We start from the raw sequence: 19,161 nt of genomic DNA on the forward strand, positions 1-19,161 counted from the left end.
GTCAATGGCACACATACAGGTTGCTCTCTTTGCTACAAACAGTCCCTTCTCTAACCTGGGTGAGCACTACACAGCCCTTCCTCCATGGCTGGTGGTTTCAATCTTCTTTAATACAGCAATACTGTTCTCTGATGTTTCTCCAAGTTCTTTCCTAGGCTCCCCCACTCATTTCAGTCTCTCTCCAGCTCTCTGTGGCACTCCTCCCACAACCTGATCTTTTGATATGGCTGATTGGAAATTTCTCTTCAAGATGTGCTTTTTTCTTTTTCTGCAGCAAGAAAGGAAATTTTCATCAAAATGGCATTTTTTTTCTAATGGAAAATGGTCTCAAACCTAAATATATTCTTTTGCATTGAGGTTAGCCAGCTGAATTATTTTGGTTGAGCACACCAAGTAGAAACGTTCTGTTTTGGATAAATTTCACATGAATTTGTCTTCCCCTGAGCTCCCACGCAGAAGCTGTGGCTTGGGTGCCTTCAGCTTGCAAGCTCTGCTATTCCCTGTGGGATGCAGCGTGGGATGCCCCATTGCGCATACCAGCCTCTACTCTGGTGAACAAAAGATATCTAGCCCCTATAGAAGCCCCTGAATGTGACATTTCAAAGAGCCGGGAATAAATAATCTAATGGAAGTGAGAGAGTCAGCATTTCTTCTAGTCTCAGCACAGAATAAAACAACTGGCTTCACACTGGCATTGCTTTAAAGATTATTAGGGTGCAGCACATGGCTTCCCTTGGCCCTGAGAGATTGCACATAAGAGAAGAAATCTGTTTAGAGGGAACCAAAACATTTTTTCTTAAAGTCTTTAATGTATACAGAGAATAAGCGAGCAAAGGTGGCTTAAAGGTGCACCCATTTGGGATAAGCTACCTAACTGATCAGGGTGAGTAATGGGATTTCTTGCATATCTAAGCTGCAAGAAAGAAGGGAGGAGCTGGTGCTGCGAGGAGACGGGAAAGGTGTAAGTGTGGAAATCCTGCTGCAGGAGGAAGCGAGTTTGAAATGGTAGTTTTATGGGAACTCACAGTACTGGCTGTGCCAAGCACCTACACTGACTCCCCTGGGCCCTTTCTTTCTCAGCCAGGCAATTATAGTCCTGGTGTCTTGGGTCATCCCAGAGCTCAAGAAGATTTATTGGTTTTACAGCAATGTGACCTAAGGTGTTGACTTTCACAGACAGACCCAAGGAAGGTTGTAAAACTTTCTGGGCAAATTTTAAACGTAAAGCGTAATTGTACAAATAATGCAGTAGGTAATTCAATACACGTGATCCACATCCAGGTATGTATTACAATTATATTTTAACCTGGAGAATTTACTAGTGTGAGAGAACCTTTAATAAAGACATTGTGATTTACTGCTTTATTGCAGTGTAACAAGGGTAAGGTTTCCATACCATGCACACATCTGCCAAAAGACACAAAACCTAACAGGATAATCAAGTAACTACAGCTCACAATATATGCATTACGGGGCGTAGCTTTATTGAAATAATTGCAAAGAATCCCCCCTAAATTAGTGGCCTTGGCTTAAAAATGAAAAAAATCTTAACTTCCTTAAAATGCTTATTGTTATCTTTTTGCATGCTTCTAAGAATTTCAGTGTGTACTGAGCATATGATAGTACTCCACTTTTATATCCAATCCTATCTTCTATGAAGAAAAATCACAGTACATGCACATGATTATCTCTCACAAACACAATCCGGAGGTTGTTAAAATGAGTCTTGTATCCCCTGGGGGATGTTAAACGTTAATAATAATTGGCATATGCAAACAAAGTCAATGTCCTTATTGGATTTACACATTTGTAGATGAAAGTAAGTACAGAGTGAAGTGAGGGCTCAAGAGACCTTAAGAAAACCGGAATAAGTGGTTCTTCAAAATCTAGGAAAGTTAAGCCACCTCAAAGCATAATAAATGATCACTCATATGACCTGGCATCTGTGTTCACCTCAGCATTGCTTAGTGGATAAATACATCCAAACACACCCTAAACCAAATAAAACTAGACTGGAATTGGGAAGGATTAATATCTTTTTGACCCTGCATGTGACCATGTTGTGCTTTGAACAATGTCATTCAATTGGTAATATGTGTTAACTTGCCCTCCAGATTTATTAACAATTGAAAAATTATAGCTGTTTTCTCCTTTGTCTCCTTTGCTTTGCAGCCAGAAAATTTATCTCAATAACCTCCTCTGGCAGTCAATGCTACACAATGACCACATACAGCATATATAAAGATTGCTATCTTTTGTAATTTATATCCTCCTGTAATGACATTGAGTATCCCAAATGAATGTTTTGAAGTTCACCTATCACTCATCATAACTTCATAGCTAGATGACATGGACACAGCATACCCTGCATGAATAAGGAGGTGGCCCTCATTCCAGGACAACGCATAAGTGAAGAAGAGACTCGAAATTATTTGCATCTTTTTAACTGTTTGTATGGGAAAATAGAGTGTATGTTTTCAAGACTTACCTGAGGTTCCAGGAGCAGAAGTGGTTTTTTGTAGAGAGGTTGTAGAGGAAAAAGACCATCCCGTAGTAGATGAAGCATCCAAACTCCCATTTTGTGCCAATTGTGTTCCACTTTCTTGCGTAGCTGGAAATGAGACAGACATTCAGGTAAGATACACCTGTAAAAGCATTGTCTTAGATCCTGCACCATCCCCCAGACAAATATTCCTGCCATCAGAGAAGAGACTTAAGGTCAGAAAGCACTAGAGCTCCTGGTAACATCTTGTCAAGCAACGAACCATCCCTACAGAGTTGTTACTACTGGCATAGTTAAGGCATCTTTAAAGCACATCCTAGCATCAGAAACAGCCTCACATCTGTGCCAGAAGACAGCCTAGAGCTCTGACTTGGGAGCCCAGAATAACTAGACAGTCTTGCACCAAGAACAACATAAGCAGAAGATAGAAACTTGCTTACTGCCCTCTACCTTTAACTTTCATTTAACAAAAAATGGGGAAAAAAAAAAAAAGCAAGCTTCAGCCACAACTGTCACATAATGCTATATTGTAAAAAGTTTTAGGGATTGTAATTAAGAGCAGAGTTAATTTTTTCATTCTGTGCTGTTAAGGCCTAGGAAATAATATATCCCTGAAAATTAATGTATGAAAAACTAAAGTGTCTTATTTCTGCTCTCACAGAGTCAATAGAGGATCAAGGCCACCTGTGTCACAAGATTTGCAGTTTAGGGTGAGTCCAAGGTGGTGGTGCAGGGCACCGCCTGACCTTGTGGAACTGAAGGTCACCAAATGACAACAAGAAAGAATTTAAGCTGTTCCAGCACAGCTGATAATTCCTACGCCTACGCTCAAACTTCAGCATAACAACAGGCGAGACAGTGCCTACTGAATAAAACATAGGGGTGCCCAAGAGTAACCTTATACTTCCTTTCTGATATAAACCAGAGATGCGACTGAGCTGTAAACTGTTTTCAGTGCCCCTTCATATGAATTTCAAACACCGGAACTAAAACAACTTTAGCAACATGATGTGCATGCAACATGTGAATGTTGAGGAATGCTTCATCACATGCTTTTTTCAGAAACTCCGATTACCAGTTTGACCCCTCAAAGAGCCCTTTTCTCAGGAAAAAAACCCCAACACTTTGGGGGTGCTCCCTATTGTACCACCACACACCCTTAACTTGGACCTTCCCTTCCCCTTTTGTTTCTTAAGTGCAATACCTTGGAGAGACAACCTTCAAAAATCAGTGAGCTAAGAAAGACTGAGCAGAAGCCACTGGAGTCCAGGGATTCATACGACTTTGGGAACTGAGAGGAGGTGGGCAGCCAGGGATGGTATCTTTGAAGATCAAGGCATGGAAGGAAACCAAACTGAAAATTATGCTAAACAAGCTTAAATGCCTAAAAGTTTCACTGGAATTCTAGTGAATGAGAAGCATAATTTCACTGTCAGCTCCCTCCAGAAACCTCAGCATTGTACCCGTTCAGTATGCAAGCCCAATCTGTAGTAGAGATGACGGCAAAAGACCCTCTACATCATTTTTTACTATGTTATAATGCAAGGATCTCAGAACTTTAATCATTCCTGCATTCTCATCATAGAAGCTTTGAATGAAGTTTTAAAAGCTAATCTTTTCCACTTTTGGTTCTTACTGTGGTTGTTTCAGACTCAAATTTTAAATGTTGAATTTTAATCTGAGAGCAATTTAAAAGAAAAAGCAAAAACCCCAAAGAACCTGCTTCTCTCTTTAAGACGCACGGGCTTGTGACAGTAACAGCAACCATCTTGTGTCTCCCTTATCATAAGTTAGTAAAAGCTTGCATGGAAAAATGAAAAGTACGGCAGAATAACAGTAGGCCTTCATGTGCAGAGACATTTGAACATAAATACGCTTTGCAAATGCTGCAAAACAATTGGGTGTGTGGGAGAGACGAGGAGGGAGGCATCCAGTTGCCTTGTAACCCCATGGAGAGCTGTTTTCCCATGGGGATCACACGTTCCAGGCATCCTATCAGTCCTGGCAGCAGCCCAGCCCTGGGTGCTCCTCTTGTGTTTGGGAGCTGTGAGAACAGATTGTTCTCAGGAACACAGGCTGCGCGCTGGATATGCCTCGGCAGGGGATCACAGCATTTCCATTTCATTTTTTTTTAATTCAGCCTGGATGAAATTCTTCCTGCGACTCAGGGGTAGCACCAGGTATGACTCATGCCTTTACCTACGGCTTGGTGTGAAGCTTGTTGCATTTATTTCATCAGACTGCAAAACAGGCTCCCCGCTCCGGTGTCAAGGGGTGAAGTAGAGATGCTACGGTGCAAAAGTCCGTGTGCCCTTTTTTACCACTTCCAAGACGAAAAACGCAACCTGGTGGGGAAGGTTTCCTTAATTCGACTGTAAGATTAAATCCTAGCAACCCAATTCTTTGCTGACTTGTGGATTTGAAGTGGCTTTTAAGCAGCATCCAAGCCTTATTCCTCATACACAGCATAGGCTGTACCATTAACACATTTAGCAGATCGAATAGCTTCTGTGCCAAAAGCCTATGGGAACAGAAGCATCCCTATCCAGCCACTGCTCACATAACACAACGGCAGCACTGACAGCACAGTACGCCTGCTAGAAATCTGCCTTTTTGGTAAATCACATAACTCATATCTATGCAAGGTTTAATTTGATCTCAACAGGAGGAAACAGTGCAAGTCCTTACTGCGGTGCCCATATCTGTGCGGGAACAGGCGGGGGACTCTGCGCGGGCACACGGTGACTCAGTTCTGCTGTCCCCACTGACACATCGCTGCAGTAATTCATCACGCTTCGACTCAGCCAGCCGCAGCAAAGATTTCTGCCTGCCTGGCAGGGGGAGGCCCGGGCTCGCAGAAAAGCAGCACAGCAGAGGAGGGTGGCTGCTGCCATTGCTGCAATAGCACTCACATCATCGGTTAGTGGGTTTATTGTCAACAGCTGATTATGAATAAAAATGGTAAAGCAGTAAAGATTGTAAAATAGCTGTCCGAATGGGGCTGATTGCTGCAGCAGCATAACTCCCTGGTGGTGATGGAGCTCTGCCTGCTGATATTTTGATAAGATAAATGACAGTGTGTTAACATGTATTTGTCAAAGGGATAATCAACAACAGGGAACCTGAAGCTGCTCTGCAAAGCTGCTGTCTGAGCCTCAGGTATTTCCTTACTCGTTGTGCTCTGAAAATCCTTCATTTTCTTTAACCAAGCTGAAATTAGAGACATATCCTCACTTGATCTTAGCATGATTTTCTACTTAACCTACATATAATCTACATATATTTTGGCATTTCCTAACAGTACTTTAAATTTTCTTTACAGCAGGCAGTTACTTAACTAGCTTAGACATCATAAGATACTTCAAGCAAGTGGCAAATACTCTGCATATACTCTGTGCAATGCAAGAAATATAGGCATCTCTACCTACGTGTGTTAAAACCTTACTTGGCCTATCAATGAATCAAGGGAACACCTTTACAGGACAGAAGGAACTACACCCAAACAATATTAAAATGTCAGAACAAGGGCTTTTTATGATGGAAGACTAAACCCTGACCCTTGAGCTCATACTTTAGCATAAACACACATATAGGCCTCACCCCTGTAATCAATAGCCTGAGAAACCGTTCGCATTAATGAATGCATTCATGAAAGCTTTGAAAAATCCCAGTGTAGCAAAACCAATGCAACTTCACGCCCGTTCAGAGGAATGGAAATTGGCTGGGGAGGTAACCAAGCAGATCTCAGCTTTAATGTTTACACTCATAGCTGATTGCATCTGCTGTCTGCCAGCTTTACATTTTCTGGTAAGCAAAAAACCCCAAGTATTTCAAAATATATGTTTTAAAACATCTCTCTGCCTAATATGTTTCAGCAGCCAACTATACTCAGTGTTTACCTATAGCATGTGGTAACGACCTGAAGACAATTGAGTAGTCCATGTAGCCACAACTCTCTTCCGGTAGTTCTAGGGAAGTAAAGCTTCCTTCTTAATTACCAGTAGTTTGATAAAAAGAGAAAGAGTATTTTCTCCACTCTTTCCTTTTCTCACTTTTTAATACTTAATATTTTATTGTATCATGATGTATCATCATCCAGGAGAGTGGCATGAGATAAATTAGAAACACAACAGCCAAAAATCCCCTCTTACTTGTAATTTCATACCTTGACCACTGACCTTGCATAAAATGCTTGCTCTGTATCCAAGGGAGGAAGAACATAATCATAGAACCATAGGGTTGGAAGGGACCTCTGGAGATCATCTAGTGCAACCCCCCTGCCAGAGCAGGGTCACCTAGAGCAGGTTGCACAGGAACGCGTCCAGGTGGGTTTTGAATGTCCCCAGAGACAGAGACTCCACCACCTCTCTGGGCAGCCTGTTCCAGTGCTCTGCCACCCTCAAACTAAAGAAGTTCCTCCTCATGTTTAGGTGGAACTTCCGATGCTCAATTTTGTGCCCATTACGTCTTGTCCTGTCCCGGGGCACCACTGAAAAGAGCCTGGCCCCATCCTCCTGACTTTTGTTGCATTTTATTTCATATTCTCTTTGATGACCGCAAGTGTCCTAGCATATGAAATCTGGATTGCAGATGCAACTTGCTGTAGTGTGGCACCATATATATTCTTGCTTTGGGGCCAGCACTGCACAAGTGAGGTCACTCTTTTGCCTAAATGTGAGCTATTGGATTTGACCCCTTATATTAATAAATATGAAGGTCAAGGAGACAAGTCTAATTGCTGGCTTCCAGTACAATAAACAGGGCAGGAGGGAAAAGAGGGAGAGATTGTACTTATGGCCTGCAGAGGAAAAGAATTCTGAATAGTTAAAAAAAAAAAAAAAAAGACAAAGTTGTTTGCATGATTTCACAGCATGTGGAGCACTGGGCGCTTTTTCTGAATTTATAATAAAAGGTGACAGCAGCCACAGAAATTGCAGTGGAGACAGGAAGCCCTGTCAAATCTCTGCTGTGTGAATGCAATCATTCTACTGAAGCTTTTAGCAGGGATTGAAGCAGAGAAAGCAATGGCCTCCACTACAAAACAAAAGAGGCGCCTGCTTTTTATTAAAAATCAGGTGTAGTAAAGGTAAAATTTGAAGTGTCATAAAGGTACTGCCTCCATCCCGTACAGACAGCCCAAAAAGGTGGAGAAGTGAATGCTAGTGGAACAGAAAAAGAAAGAATAGACAGCTTTCACCTCCTGTCTATGTTGAGAGTAGAAGTCTTGCTATGCCTGTGCTCACTTCAGGGACCGTGACTCCCCCAGCCCTGTGCTCCTGCTGGGGATGCTGACAGGGGCTGGGAGGGTGCAGTGAAGCGAATGGCACCTCACCGTGCCGATGTGTGGGGTCGAAACAGAGACATGGCTGTAGCCTGCAGTCAGATGGTGGTTGAGGGCTCTGTGGGTTTCCTGCAAGGGCTGGCCACGCATTTGTACAGCCCCTGTGCCCTGTCCCAAAGCCACTACCCTTGTGTCCCATCCCACCCTTTTGCGCTGAAGCCCAGGCTGTGACTTTCTTGAAAGGTACACCAGAATTTTGTCATAAAAACTACTAAAATTGGTTTTCACATACACAGTTTTTCCAAAAAGCATTGAAAGAAAATATAAAGTCTTTTAATGCAGGGCAGTTCCCAATGCCTTCTTTACTTTTCCTGCTTACAAAGCGGAGTGAGAGGCAGGGAAGTCCTGGTTGTAAGGTTCATTTATCAACCATTTTTATCACAAGTTTTTGGGTATTTCTTTTAGCTTAAATGAGGATTTTTAAAAATAAATCACAACCCAAGCAACTAGGGACTGAACTCTAGCTGGTGGGAAGAGAACACAAGAGGAACAGAATGAAGGCACGTTGGTGAAAACGTCACGCTCAGGTCCATCGTACCTCCAGCACGATCATACATCCAGCACTAGTTTTAGTTTTCTGGGGCATCAGTGCGGAGCAGTGTCCGAAGCTAGGCTACACTGGCAGGTATGCCTTTCCTTGTTAGCTTTCCTGTCCCTGCTGGGAGCTCTACCTGTCACCAGTGTTTAGTTTTAGGTGCCTGTGCTGCTCCGGTACCCGCAAGCCAGGAGCCTTCGCCAAACCAAAAGGACTAGGAATCATATCCATGATGTGATGCACCATGCCGTGCACTTTGGACAGGCCCACAGGGTCAGAAATGCAAGCTTTAAAAGATTTTTTGTGGCCTTCAGTATCACTTCAGCAGCTTGTGCATTGGCCAGACTGTATTCTGTGACTCACCGATACTGGCATTTAAAAGCCAAGCCAAAACACAAAAGACTTTGGGCTGACAATCAGAATACTCCCTACACCAAGCAGAGCGGGAAAGCTGCATCAGTAGAAGATGTAACCACTAAGTGAAAGGGTAATTGCTCTCCAGGCAGTTTAGCAGGCTCAGGTCCGTGAGGGGTAGCTTTAAAATAGAATTTGCACAGAGAAAGCATGCAGACCGTTTCATAGGAGTCCCTTTTTAGGCAAGGAAACCAAGGGAAGAGAAGTCAAGTTCTAATCATTTGTCACAGTTCAGTACGCTCTAAATATCAACTCGGAGAACACTGGTGTACCACTGACTGCTGAGTTAAATATCTGGAGTATTTATTTTTAATTTTTTGAATCAATTAAGTATAAAAAAAATGGAGTATTTCAAAGCTCCAGTTCAGCAAAGGACTTGAGCAAACATTTACAGTGCAGTTCATAGACAAAAAAGGGAGACTGAATTTCATCTTAAGTTTACTGAGTTCCTTTTGGATGTTATTCTACTTTTAATTACTCCAACTACTTGGTGGATACATAGAATTTTTTTTAAAATTGTCTTTTTCTAGACTCCAATCTGAGGCACTGGGCCAACACACATTATTCTGAAGATTTATGGAGAACAAAAGTATCTCCTAAGATTGATGCAGGGTAATTAGTACCACCTCTCTGCTTTCGGTACTGTGACTCATAATAATATAGAACATAATTAACTACAGCATTGTAACATATATAAAATAAAAACCAAAGGGGGACTGTTCTGACACCACTCTGATCACCAAGAATCATTTATTTTTGATTAAATACTTATTAAAAAAACCCAAACACAGAAGAAAATAAAAAATGAAAACCCTTCCAAATACATCTCTCCCAATTACAGGGAGATTCAAATCCTGTGTAATGGCTTCAGATCACCTCCACTACAAATTAAAAGAATAATATTCTTTGTGTAAGATTCTAGGGCAAGATTCATTAAAGGTATTTAATACGGTAGGATGAGTAGCCCTGCTTCACCAAACCTCCAAGTCCGTAACCCAAAGTACTCTTTTTGACCTCTCTTTATTGTTCCACGCTGTTTTACAGAATAAATACAATAAATCAGAAATCTCTCAATGAAATTATCGCTTACCGTTTGTTGTGCTGACGCTTTTGTCTGCTGCTGTAGTGGTCACTTTTACTGGTGGTTGTGTTGTTGTACCTTGTGTGATTTGTTGCGTAGTTCTAGGTGAAGAAGACGTGGAGTCTAATAAAGGAACAACATTCAAATTATTTCCTCAATTTTGTAGACACACATATGCACACACACAAAACACACCTGTTGCCTTGCTTGCAGCCTAGTTTTAAATTATCAGAAGAACACTTCAATTAAATTGAAGGCCAACAGGGAGAGGGCTCCCTTTGCTGCAGAGAAAGCCACTCCCTGTCTCATAGGTGGGTCACCCCACTGACAGTGAGCCTCTGAGAATGCAGTTACAAGGCCTGGCTTGGAGCTGCCTTGAGTCTGACCAGGAGGAAGCTCCTGCACACACCTTCAAGATTCCACCAAAGTGTTTTCTATCGGTAAAGCAAATTCCCAAGCCAAGAGGCACTCCTGCTTAATTTCCTGAACAACCACTGGAACAGCATCAATGATTAGCTCAAAGAAACTGTCACTTACTGCTTGTGATGGATTCATTTGGAGCTCTGGTTGCAGTTGTTGTCAGCACTGATGCCTGCAATGTTGTTGCTTGTGAAGTTAGTGCGTTCACAGCTTCCGTTACTGCAAGAAAGGCATTCACATCTGTATTGATTTATTTTATCATGCCTAAATAAACATCCCATACCTTTAGCTGCCTTCTCTCTCAAAGACAGTGAATTTCTGTTTAAAGTCTGGCCGTTACAGATCTTTATTACCCACACTTTTTTAAAGAGGATTCCAAGTGCTTATGTTTGGTATCAGAGGGAAGGGTTGGCCTGTGGACAATCTACAAGTTGCCCACTGAAAGTTAGCAGCTGTATCTTCAAGCTGTCCCCCAAGGGAGAGGCATATGCTCTTTGGGAGTTATCCAGAGGTGCCTGGCAAGACTGCCAATGGAATAGGTGAGGGGAAAGGAGCCTGGTGTGGATGGATGGATTTACTCTGCTGTCAGACTGGACTGCTGACTAACATTTTGCTGCATATCTGTTTCATAGGAGAAGGGATGTAAACTCCCCAGAAAGAAGCGCAAGTGACACACAGGAACACAGCTTATATATTACAGGTAAAGAACTGAAGTGGAAGAGACTCTAGTAGTCTTTGTGCAATTTTTTTCTCTTCTCTCTGCTGACCACCTCGAGCCCCAGTTGAGTCATCTTCTCTGGCTAGCTTTCCCAGACCCTCTTCCTCTGCACCCAGATTTCTGGGTCAGCACCTGGCAGGCCTTCCTCCGAGGTGTGCAGCAAAGCTTAGGACATCTTGGATGAGACGAATAAGTGCTATTCCCCAGGGTCAACTTGGTGCCCTTTGTAAGGTGGCTCCTGGTAGTTCTCTGCTCCAGAGGGATGAGATTTGAAGACTGAGGGGAGGGGAAGGAGCTCCCTTGGTCAGCAGGGATCACTTCCAGCTGCTGCTCATATAGAAAGAGAGGAGCAGAGTTGCCCAAACATCACTAAGGCAATAGCAAGGTTTAAATCATTGTATCTTGCTGTGCTGCGATAGCATACTGCAGGTCCTATGTGCTCCCAGCACATGCTCAAGGGAAAAGACTGGCCAGATTGCTGCCAACAGATCTGGGATAGAAAAAACCATAAGTAATCATTTTAAGAGCCCAGTTTTCAATTCTGTAATCCAATACAAACTGAAAGTGCTACTGTCAACTACAGAGGCTCATTTCAATCCCTGACAACAACCTAACATGTGTCCTACTACCTCTTCTAGCACTTTTCATGGATGGGAAACATGACAGAATAGGAACAAATCATGACATGACATGTCATTTTCCTTCATGTGACTTGAGTACTTCTAAATGCAATGTTCACACCAGAACTTTTAAAATATAGCTTATACTTTCTTCCTCTGCTCTCAGGTTGCTGGCTTTTCACCTGGAATAGCAGTGCCTCAAAGAATGGACACTGATAGGAGTGTGCTCCACACCCACAAAATGCTTTAATCTCATAGTGGGCTTCTGATGCTTTTCACATAGGCGTAAATAACAATACTGCTTTCCCTTCTGCAACAAAAAGCTGCAAGAGAAATTCAGTGAAACGTCTGAAGAGGTCATTCACTGTGAGGTGTTGAGCCTTTCTTAAATGTCTTTGAAACAAACATGAACATCAGGGGTTTTGAAACATAAAAGAACTGCAACACAATTTAAAAGGGACTAATCCTTCTGCTGTAGTAAACACATGCATACTTCACCTAGCTGTGTCTTATTTACCTCCATTACTAGCATTTCAAGTGTATACATCATTATCATTTCAGTGCTTTCAGCTCCAAAACAGACTCATTAATATCTCTAGTTATCAAAAAAAATATAATCCTGTGTCCAAGTTTTCTTCTGTCATCACTTATTAAATGCAACAGTCTTCAATATTAAAACTAAAAGAGGAGTTGATATTCAACTCACATGAATGAAATATGGTCAATACTGATTTTTCATAACTACAAAGATACAAAATAAAGAGAACTGAATGTGTCAGTTGGAGATGTAAACCAGAAACACAGACTTTTACCATATGAAGCAGATACTTTCTGAGTTAAGTCTTCATAGTTTTAGGACATTATGTTTGATCTAGTAAAAGCAATCACAAACAAAAGAGAAAGAGAATGCAGCTTTTGAAACTGAAGGCCCTGGTGCTATCCCCCTACCCCCAAAAGTGAATCTTGACATCAATAATTTCAAGAAGTTACCAATAGCATTTTTGCAAATGACAGCTTTATGCACATGTGTTCTTTCCTATTAACTGAGGCCCAACGTTACTGTGAAAGTCCGTGTCCTCTTCTGTCCCTCTACACCCATCAAATCAGATACTCCCTGCTGCCCGATCCCTTAACTGATGCTGTTTCCCAAATTATTCTCAATCTGGTGACCTCTTGAACTATGTCTTAGCCAATATTTTAATATCTGATCCCACTTGAACTGCTCCTTGAGAGCACAGGAACTCACAAGGATTTCAGCCTTTTTCACATGAAAAAAAATGCAGCCTGCTCAAATTAACCTTCTCCTTACTAAGATCCCTCAATCCTTTCTTCTCAACAGACTTTTATAAGAGGCTCAGGGAAATACATTGCTCTACAATCACCTGACATGAAATAATTCACCTATTTTCTCCCAGAACTTGCAAAAGCTGAAAGCTAAAAAGGCAATGGGAGCTTCAGAAGAGCAGATAACAGTGAATATGAACTCTTACCAGATTTTGATTTTGATGCAGGAACGGTTGTACTGACGGTACTGTTTGTAATACCATCTTCTGAAATAAACACAGAGAGAATCATATTACTTCAGCTGCCTTCCAGATCTATTTAGCACTACATAGGCATATAAGTTATAGAGCAGCAACGACCTTCCTGGAAAAATCAAGTTCAGAAACCTATTAGCAGAAGCAACTAAATCATACAACTCTGCTAGGAACCTTTTCAAGCTGTATCCTAAATCTCTTAGCCTTGCCCTCACTGCTGTAATGGGGACCATCTGCTATGGCCTCCCCCCTTGGTCTGCGGGTTGTTTTCCAACACGAAAACAGTCTCTAAGTCTCTAAGACTAGTTTGGAAAAAAACCTGGAGCAATTAAAGGTTTTTTTGCTAGCTGCTTCTCTCCTTGAGTACAACCACAGTTGTGCTGGGTCTTCAGGGTGGAGGATTAACTAAAGTACTTGGCTGCAGGAGTAAGCACCCATTCTCTTGCCCTGGAGGAATAAAATTGTACTAGCTCCCTAGTGTGTGCAAGCACTTCAGGAGGGGTTTTTGGCATCACCCTGATCCCTGTATCTGAGGGGAAAAGGAGAATTCACAGACCATGGCTTGGGAAGCACTAAATAGAGTAACGACTGAGTTTCCTCACTGCCCTCGAGGCAGTGCTCCAGCTGTTGGGAGTTTACTGCAGTAAATGATGCCAGTATTAAAAATCCTAGATCAACTTATTAGGTGAAAGTCTCCAACATTACAAAACAAACAAACCAGCCAAAAAAAACCCCAACCAACCCCACAAAACCAAAAGCAAAATAATTTCTGTATCTTCTTGGCTGTGCTGAAAATTAGTAACAGTATAACTCAACTAGAGTTTTGGCTTCAAATAAAATTTTCAGTCTTATTTCTTGAGTGTCCATATTTTTCTACTAAAAAAAGTTAAGGGGGTGATGAAGAGGAGGGAAAACTACACTGAGTCAGAAACAGTGGCATTTCACAACCATTTTACTCCACTGTGAGGCAAGGATGGGTACATTTGGGGAGGAAGAGATCAGCTCTGTGACCGGATGGGAGAGCAAAATGGCACGGACTAATCCCCCAGTGCTTTCAGGTTTGGAGCATGACATCCTGTCACGCTGCATTAGCATGCTGTAATATAGACATTACAAAACGGAGTCAGGACAGCATGTCACTATTCCTGTGTGACTCCATTCATGGTAATATCTGCTGGCATTCTCTCTTTTTTTGGCTACAGGGCAGAACAGTCAGCTTTGTTCCCTTTGCTCAGCATGCTGTGTGCTGATTAACATTTCACGAGCACTACCCAAGGCCTGCCAGAGTCACAGATCTAACCTGGAAAAAAAAAACCCAAACATAATACAATTGCAGGAGATCTGCAGGCACATCTTAAGGCCTAATCATGAGCCCTTACAACTACTCTTCAAGCAGTGTAAGGTGTTATTGGCCCTCTTGGCACCTGCGCGCTTCTAATGGGCCTCAGCTGGGTTGTTGCCCCTTCCCAGTGAGCGCCACTCTCTTGGGCATCTCTTCTAGGTACACTGCTGCCTTTGCAATGCCTCCTCACAGCACGTGCTGGCCCAGCTTCACACAGGTATATCCCATATCCAGTTAAATCAGTTCCCTATGGGCCTGCTGCTGCCCCAGCCCTACTCCCCAGGACACATGAACACAGCCAGGCTATGCGCAGCCCTTTGCCCAGTGCATTTAGAATACTGTTTTTCCTGACGTTTAGTTACCCAGTTAGAATAATGCTTCATAACCCACACTTGAAATACTTTGAAAATAAATTCCATCCAAATAGACCAAAAAGCAATCTTGTTTCCCTAAACAACGAGCATTTTTCCATCTTTTCATTCTCATTACGAGCTGCTGACAAAGCTCCTGTAAATCCTCACGCCACAAGGCCACAGCACTAAAACAGAATGTTTTTCCAACAGTGCCTACATTTCATATGGTTTGTTAGAACATCTCTCAGTAACTACGGTGTCTGTAATACCAGCTAAATGCACTAGCTGGCCAATTAGCTCATTCCCTAACTCTTCCTTTAACTCAACATGGCTTTGCTTAAAGCCCACCGCAATACTTAGATCATTCATCCTTTAAAGACGTTCCATTTAATAACCATGTTGATAGGCCGAGATTTCCTCAAAACTAAAAAATTGAGGATTTAAGTCACAGTTTTGTTATGATTCACAATTTGCTGATTTTATCACAGGCTAGAGATAAACTAAGGTAAATTTGATTAGCAGAGTAGAATAAAGTGGAGTTTTGTGAATTAATTGTTTTCTTAAAATGGTGGATAATTAAGTATACTTGAAAAACAAGTTGAAAGCAACATGCAAAAATGCTTAAAACTAGCCAGGATTTCAGGGGGAGTTGGTTGATTAAAAGAAGCGATAGAACTTGTGGCTTATTATGCTCCTATTTGCAATGTTAAGTTGTGACTAAGGAGAATCCTATGGGGGATAAAAGCAAGAGATCAAAAATGATTGAAAAAGGAACTATGGCACATTAGAAACTGTTGCTAGACAAAGAGAGACACAGAAAGATTAATTTTTCTGGTCATGTCAGGTTGGTGGCAGCCTCAGATGACCGACAATGAATTAAGTTATAATTGCATGGTTTTCAGCAAATTCAGATGAAATGACCCCTTTGATATGAGAGCACCTTGATGTACTCTGACGTGGAAGTAGCCAAAACCTACTTGGCAACTGCTCCCACACACAAACCTCTCCCATTTGCTGTGCTCCCTGGCAATAAACTCAGCCAAAAGAGCATAGGTGACCTGTGATGTAGCACTCTTGTGCCTGGAGAACACTCGCAGAGCTAAAACATGCTCAGATGTGACACAGAGCTGAAGCAAGGAATGATGGTGTTTGTGGTAAGATCCAAAAAGAAAAAAAAACAAGTGTCTAAAAGTAGACAACAAGGCGAGAAGAAATCACAACTGGGAGAAAGATAACAGGACAGGAAGAAGATGAGAAGGGAAGGGCAGGAAGGCCCAGAGACAGTTAAGACAATAAGGGCGGCAGGGAAAAATAAGAAGGAATTAAGAGCTCGAAAAACATTTGACCGATGGCCACAAGGCCAAAATGAAAAAACAGAAAACTGGTGGGTTTTGGTTGTTTTTTTTTTTCCTTTCAGGTTCACAGAATTTCCCTTTGTTGTCCTTTCTGGCTTGGATTTAAATTATACATTTGTTCTAAAATTAAAGCAACAGTCAAATCATTTGTAACTGGTCTTCAGACATGATCCTGAAATGAACGAACTGAAACACTGAACTTTCTTTTTTAAAATTCAGGAGTCCCTGAATTTAACCAGGGCTGACCAACAGCCACAGCTGTCCTCAAACGGCAGCTTTTGATGTAGGCTTCAGTCTCCGAGGTCTGAGCTTGGAGCTCTCATCATTTCTTCCCTCTGTCTCACTCATTATTTTTACCTTTACACTGGGAAGACTAAGATAAGCGGGTTTTGACCTTGTGTTAATTAGGTGCCTGTCACTGCTATAATCAAGACAGAAAAAAAGCAGAAATGACTGCATGACACTACATCAGTAGTTCTGTGTATACACTACAGGATACTACAGGGCACAAACCACTAAGTTTTAAAACACCACATGAAACGGCTCATACAAAAGTGAATGCCAAAAAGTCAAAACAAAAACATTTTTGAAGATTAATAGATTGTTCAAAATATAGATTGATTGTATTCATTACATGAATTACTGAATTTAAATGCTGTCTTGTCATCAATATCTGGCTTTGAAAATAAATCATTTTTATGGAAAAGTCACTATCACTACAGAAACACTGAGTGAAATGGCCTGTTTGACATTTTTTCACTTGACCTTGCACTAGGTAGACAGGAGCATATGTTCATATTAAAATCCCTCCATTCAAATGAGGCCACAGCTGAAGTAATTGGTCCAGCTTCAGAAAGGTGTTGAGAAGGTTGTGGATGCCTGGAGTGGGGCTCAATGGAGAACCATAAAAATCATCAGGAGTCTAGAAAAAAATGACCTCTCAAGAAGGATTGCAAAAGTTGCGTTTGTTTAGCCCAGAGAGGGAAAGATTAATAGAAGGCATGGTAACAGCACTCAAGTAGGTGAGGAGCTGCAACAAAGACAAAGGAATAAACTTCTCATTACATCAGCTGAAGGTGAAACTAGAGGTAATGGACGAGGGAAATTTGGACTAGACACTTTGCAGGTTTTTCAATGCCTGCGTCAAGCTGATGGCGTAATAGCCAGAAGCTAGTGTTTTAACAATTTTCTTGATGAAGATGTCAGATATTCCCACTCAAAAACCAGACCAATACCCAAAAGGTTGTAGCTGGGAGCAATTACCAAAGAGGTGTCTTGAGGAAACCTGTACGTGTTAATATCCTGCTTCAAAGCTATAAAGCAGAATCTACAGATGGCATTGTTAAGGTTTTTTATTGTATATTATGTTTGTTTGTGTGACCCTGGGCCTTTGGAATTATATACAAGTCATGGAGAAGTCAAAGTTGCTTTCTTGCTTTCTGTCTTTCCACACCATCAGAAATAAATAGTGATCTTTTTCCAGGAAGCAAATGATAATTCTGCCAACCCCCATGACCATAATAAAGCCTCCTGTAACAGCTGCTCCAGCAGTATCCGTGGGAAGACTGTATGCTTCATGTGACATTTTGTGCTTTCTGGAGAAAGTTATAGCTGTCCTTGTGAGAAAAGCTGGTAGTGATATTCTCAGAGTTCCCAAAAAATAGCTGCTGCCTGACAACGTACACAACCTGTTTACTCTTACCTTGGAGCTCTGTTGTCTATTATGTTTTCTCTTTCATTTTCATTTATTGCTGCTTCATCTCTTCATTCACTTATCTGACCTTTCCCCAGGCCCAGTGTAGTTCTCGCCATTCTCTTATTTCTGTTTTTACTCCTCACCTATCTTTCTTTCCTGGCTCATGATGTTCTACCCTAAACCTTGAGATAAATTTCTTTATTCTCTTATAATGCATTTTTGTGTAAAGGGTCTAGCATCCTCCAAAGAAAAAAAATTTGCCTAGATGAGTAGTTCATCTCCCGTCAACCAGTCATTGCACAAACACCGCTCCCATGTGCGGAGAGCAAAAACAAGTTTTGGACACTGCTCAAACCCTACTCAAGCCCTCCAAACAGAACTCAAGCGCACCTGAATTCATTAATTTAGGGATCAAACTTAAGGTTTAATTCCTGATGTAGAGATAAGCCTTCTACATGGGCCTTCTACCTGATGAGGTTTAGCGTTTAGGTGCGTTTTAGCTTTCCTCCTCACTAATGTTTTGCCGAGGCCCAGGCTGCATTTCCAGCTGAGAAGGAGGAAGGCAGAGTGCTGTAAGCAGTGGTTGGGAAACCCAGGTCCAGTTTCCTGCACAGCTTCAGGATAATATTTTGCCAAGACACATATAAAGTAGCTTTAAAGTAAATGCCACCAGTGCTTATGGCTGATTTGTAACAATACAGCGCTGGCAAGTTCTCCTATCCAACTTCCTGCACATCCATGCCTGTGGCATCTGTGCTGCAGCGCTGGGCTACCATAAATAGTTCGTGAGCTTGCCAGTTTACAGCTCTCCTGGATATATCATCACAAAGAAGATAAATGGCTACGACTGTGGAGTAGAGATTACTCCATCCTCACCGGTATGTCTATGTAGGACAATGCAGTTTAATTAGTTTAGATGGAGCTTCTGGAACTTAATCTCCTTCATTCAGATCGTCTTAGGTATTTCTATGTATTTTGCCACATAGACACTCCCCGTGTCCCATTTTCCAATTGATAAAAGAGGAATAACAGTATGTTCTTATTTTCTAGGGACTACAAACTGCAATGCAGAATGGCACCACACTCTAGCATTAATGGAGTTATGCAAGAAACAGAGAGATTTGCAGGTAAAGATCTCAACTGCATCTTCAGGTTTTTTTATTTGGGTCTTCCATAATAATAATATGGATACAAGCTGCACCGTTTGCATTTGCAACCGATCTCAGCTTTCTCAATATTTTGCTT

The 19,161-nt window shown here is 41.7% G+C and overlaps 1 protein-coding gene across 6 annotated transcripts in view; it reads right to left on the reverse strand.

Annotated features, from left to right (window-relative positions):
• The window catches only part of EMCN (endomucin), a 57,369-nt gene that overhangs the window by 26,403 nt on the left and 11,805 nt on the right, over positions 1-19,161 (reverse strand). For all 6 annotated transcript variants that reach the window (XR_008466659.1, XR_008466660.1, XM_054203220.1 and 3 more), the window contains exons 2-5: positions 13,123-13,182; positions 10,412-10,513; positions 9,884-9,997; positions 2,489-2,611 (exon numbers count right to left, since the gene is read on the reverse strand). Coding sequence is in view for 4 of the 6 variants with exons in the window: in XM_054203220.1 (XP_054059195.1) it covers positions 2,489-2,611; positions 9,884-9,997; positions 10,412-10,513; positions 13,123-13,182 (399 nt within the window). In the remaining 2 variants the exon portion in view is untranslated. The remainder of the gene's footprint in view (positions 1-2,488; positions 2,612-9,883; positions 9,998-10,411; positions 10,514-13,122; positions 13,183-19,161) is intronic.

This window comes from Rissa tridactyla, chromosome 5, assembly GCF_028500815.1.
Source record: "Rissa tridactyla isolate bRisTri1 chromosome 5, bRisTri1.patW.cur.20221130, whole genome shotgun sequence".
Classification (NCBI taxonomy): domain Eukaryota; kingdom Metazoa; phylum Chordata; class Aves; order Charadriiformes; family Laridae; genus Rissa; species Rissa tridactyla.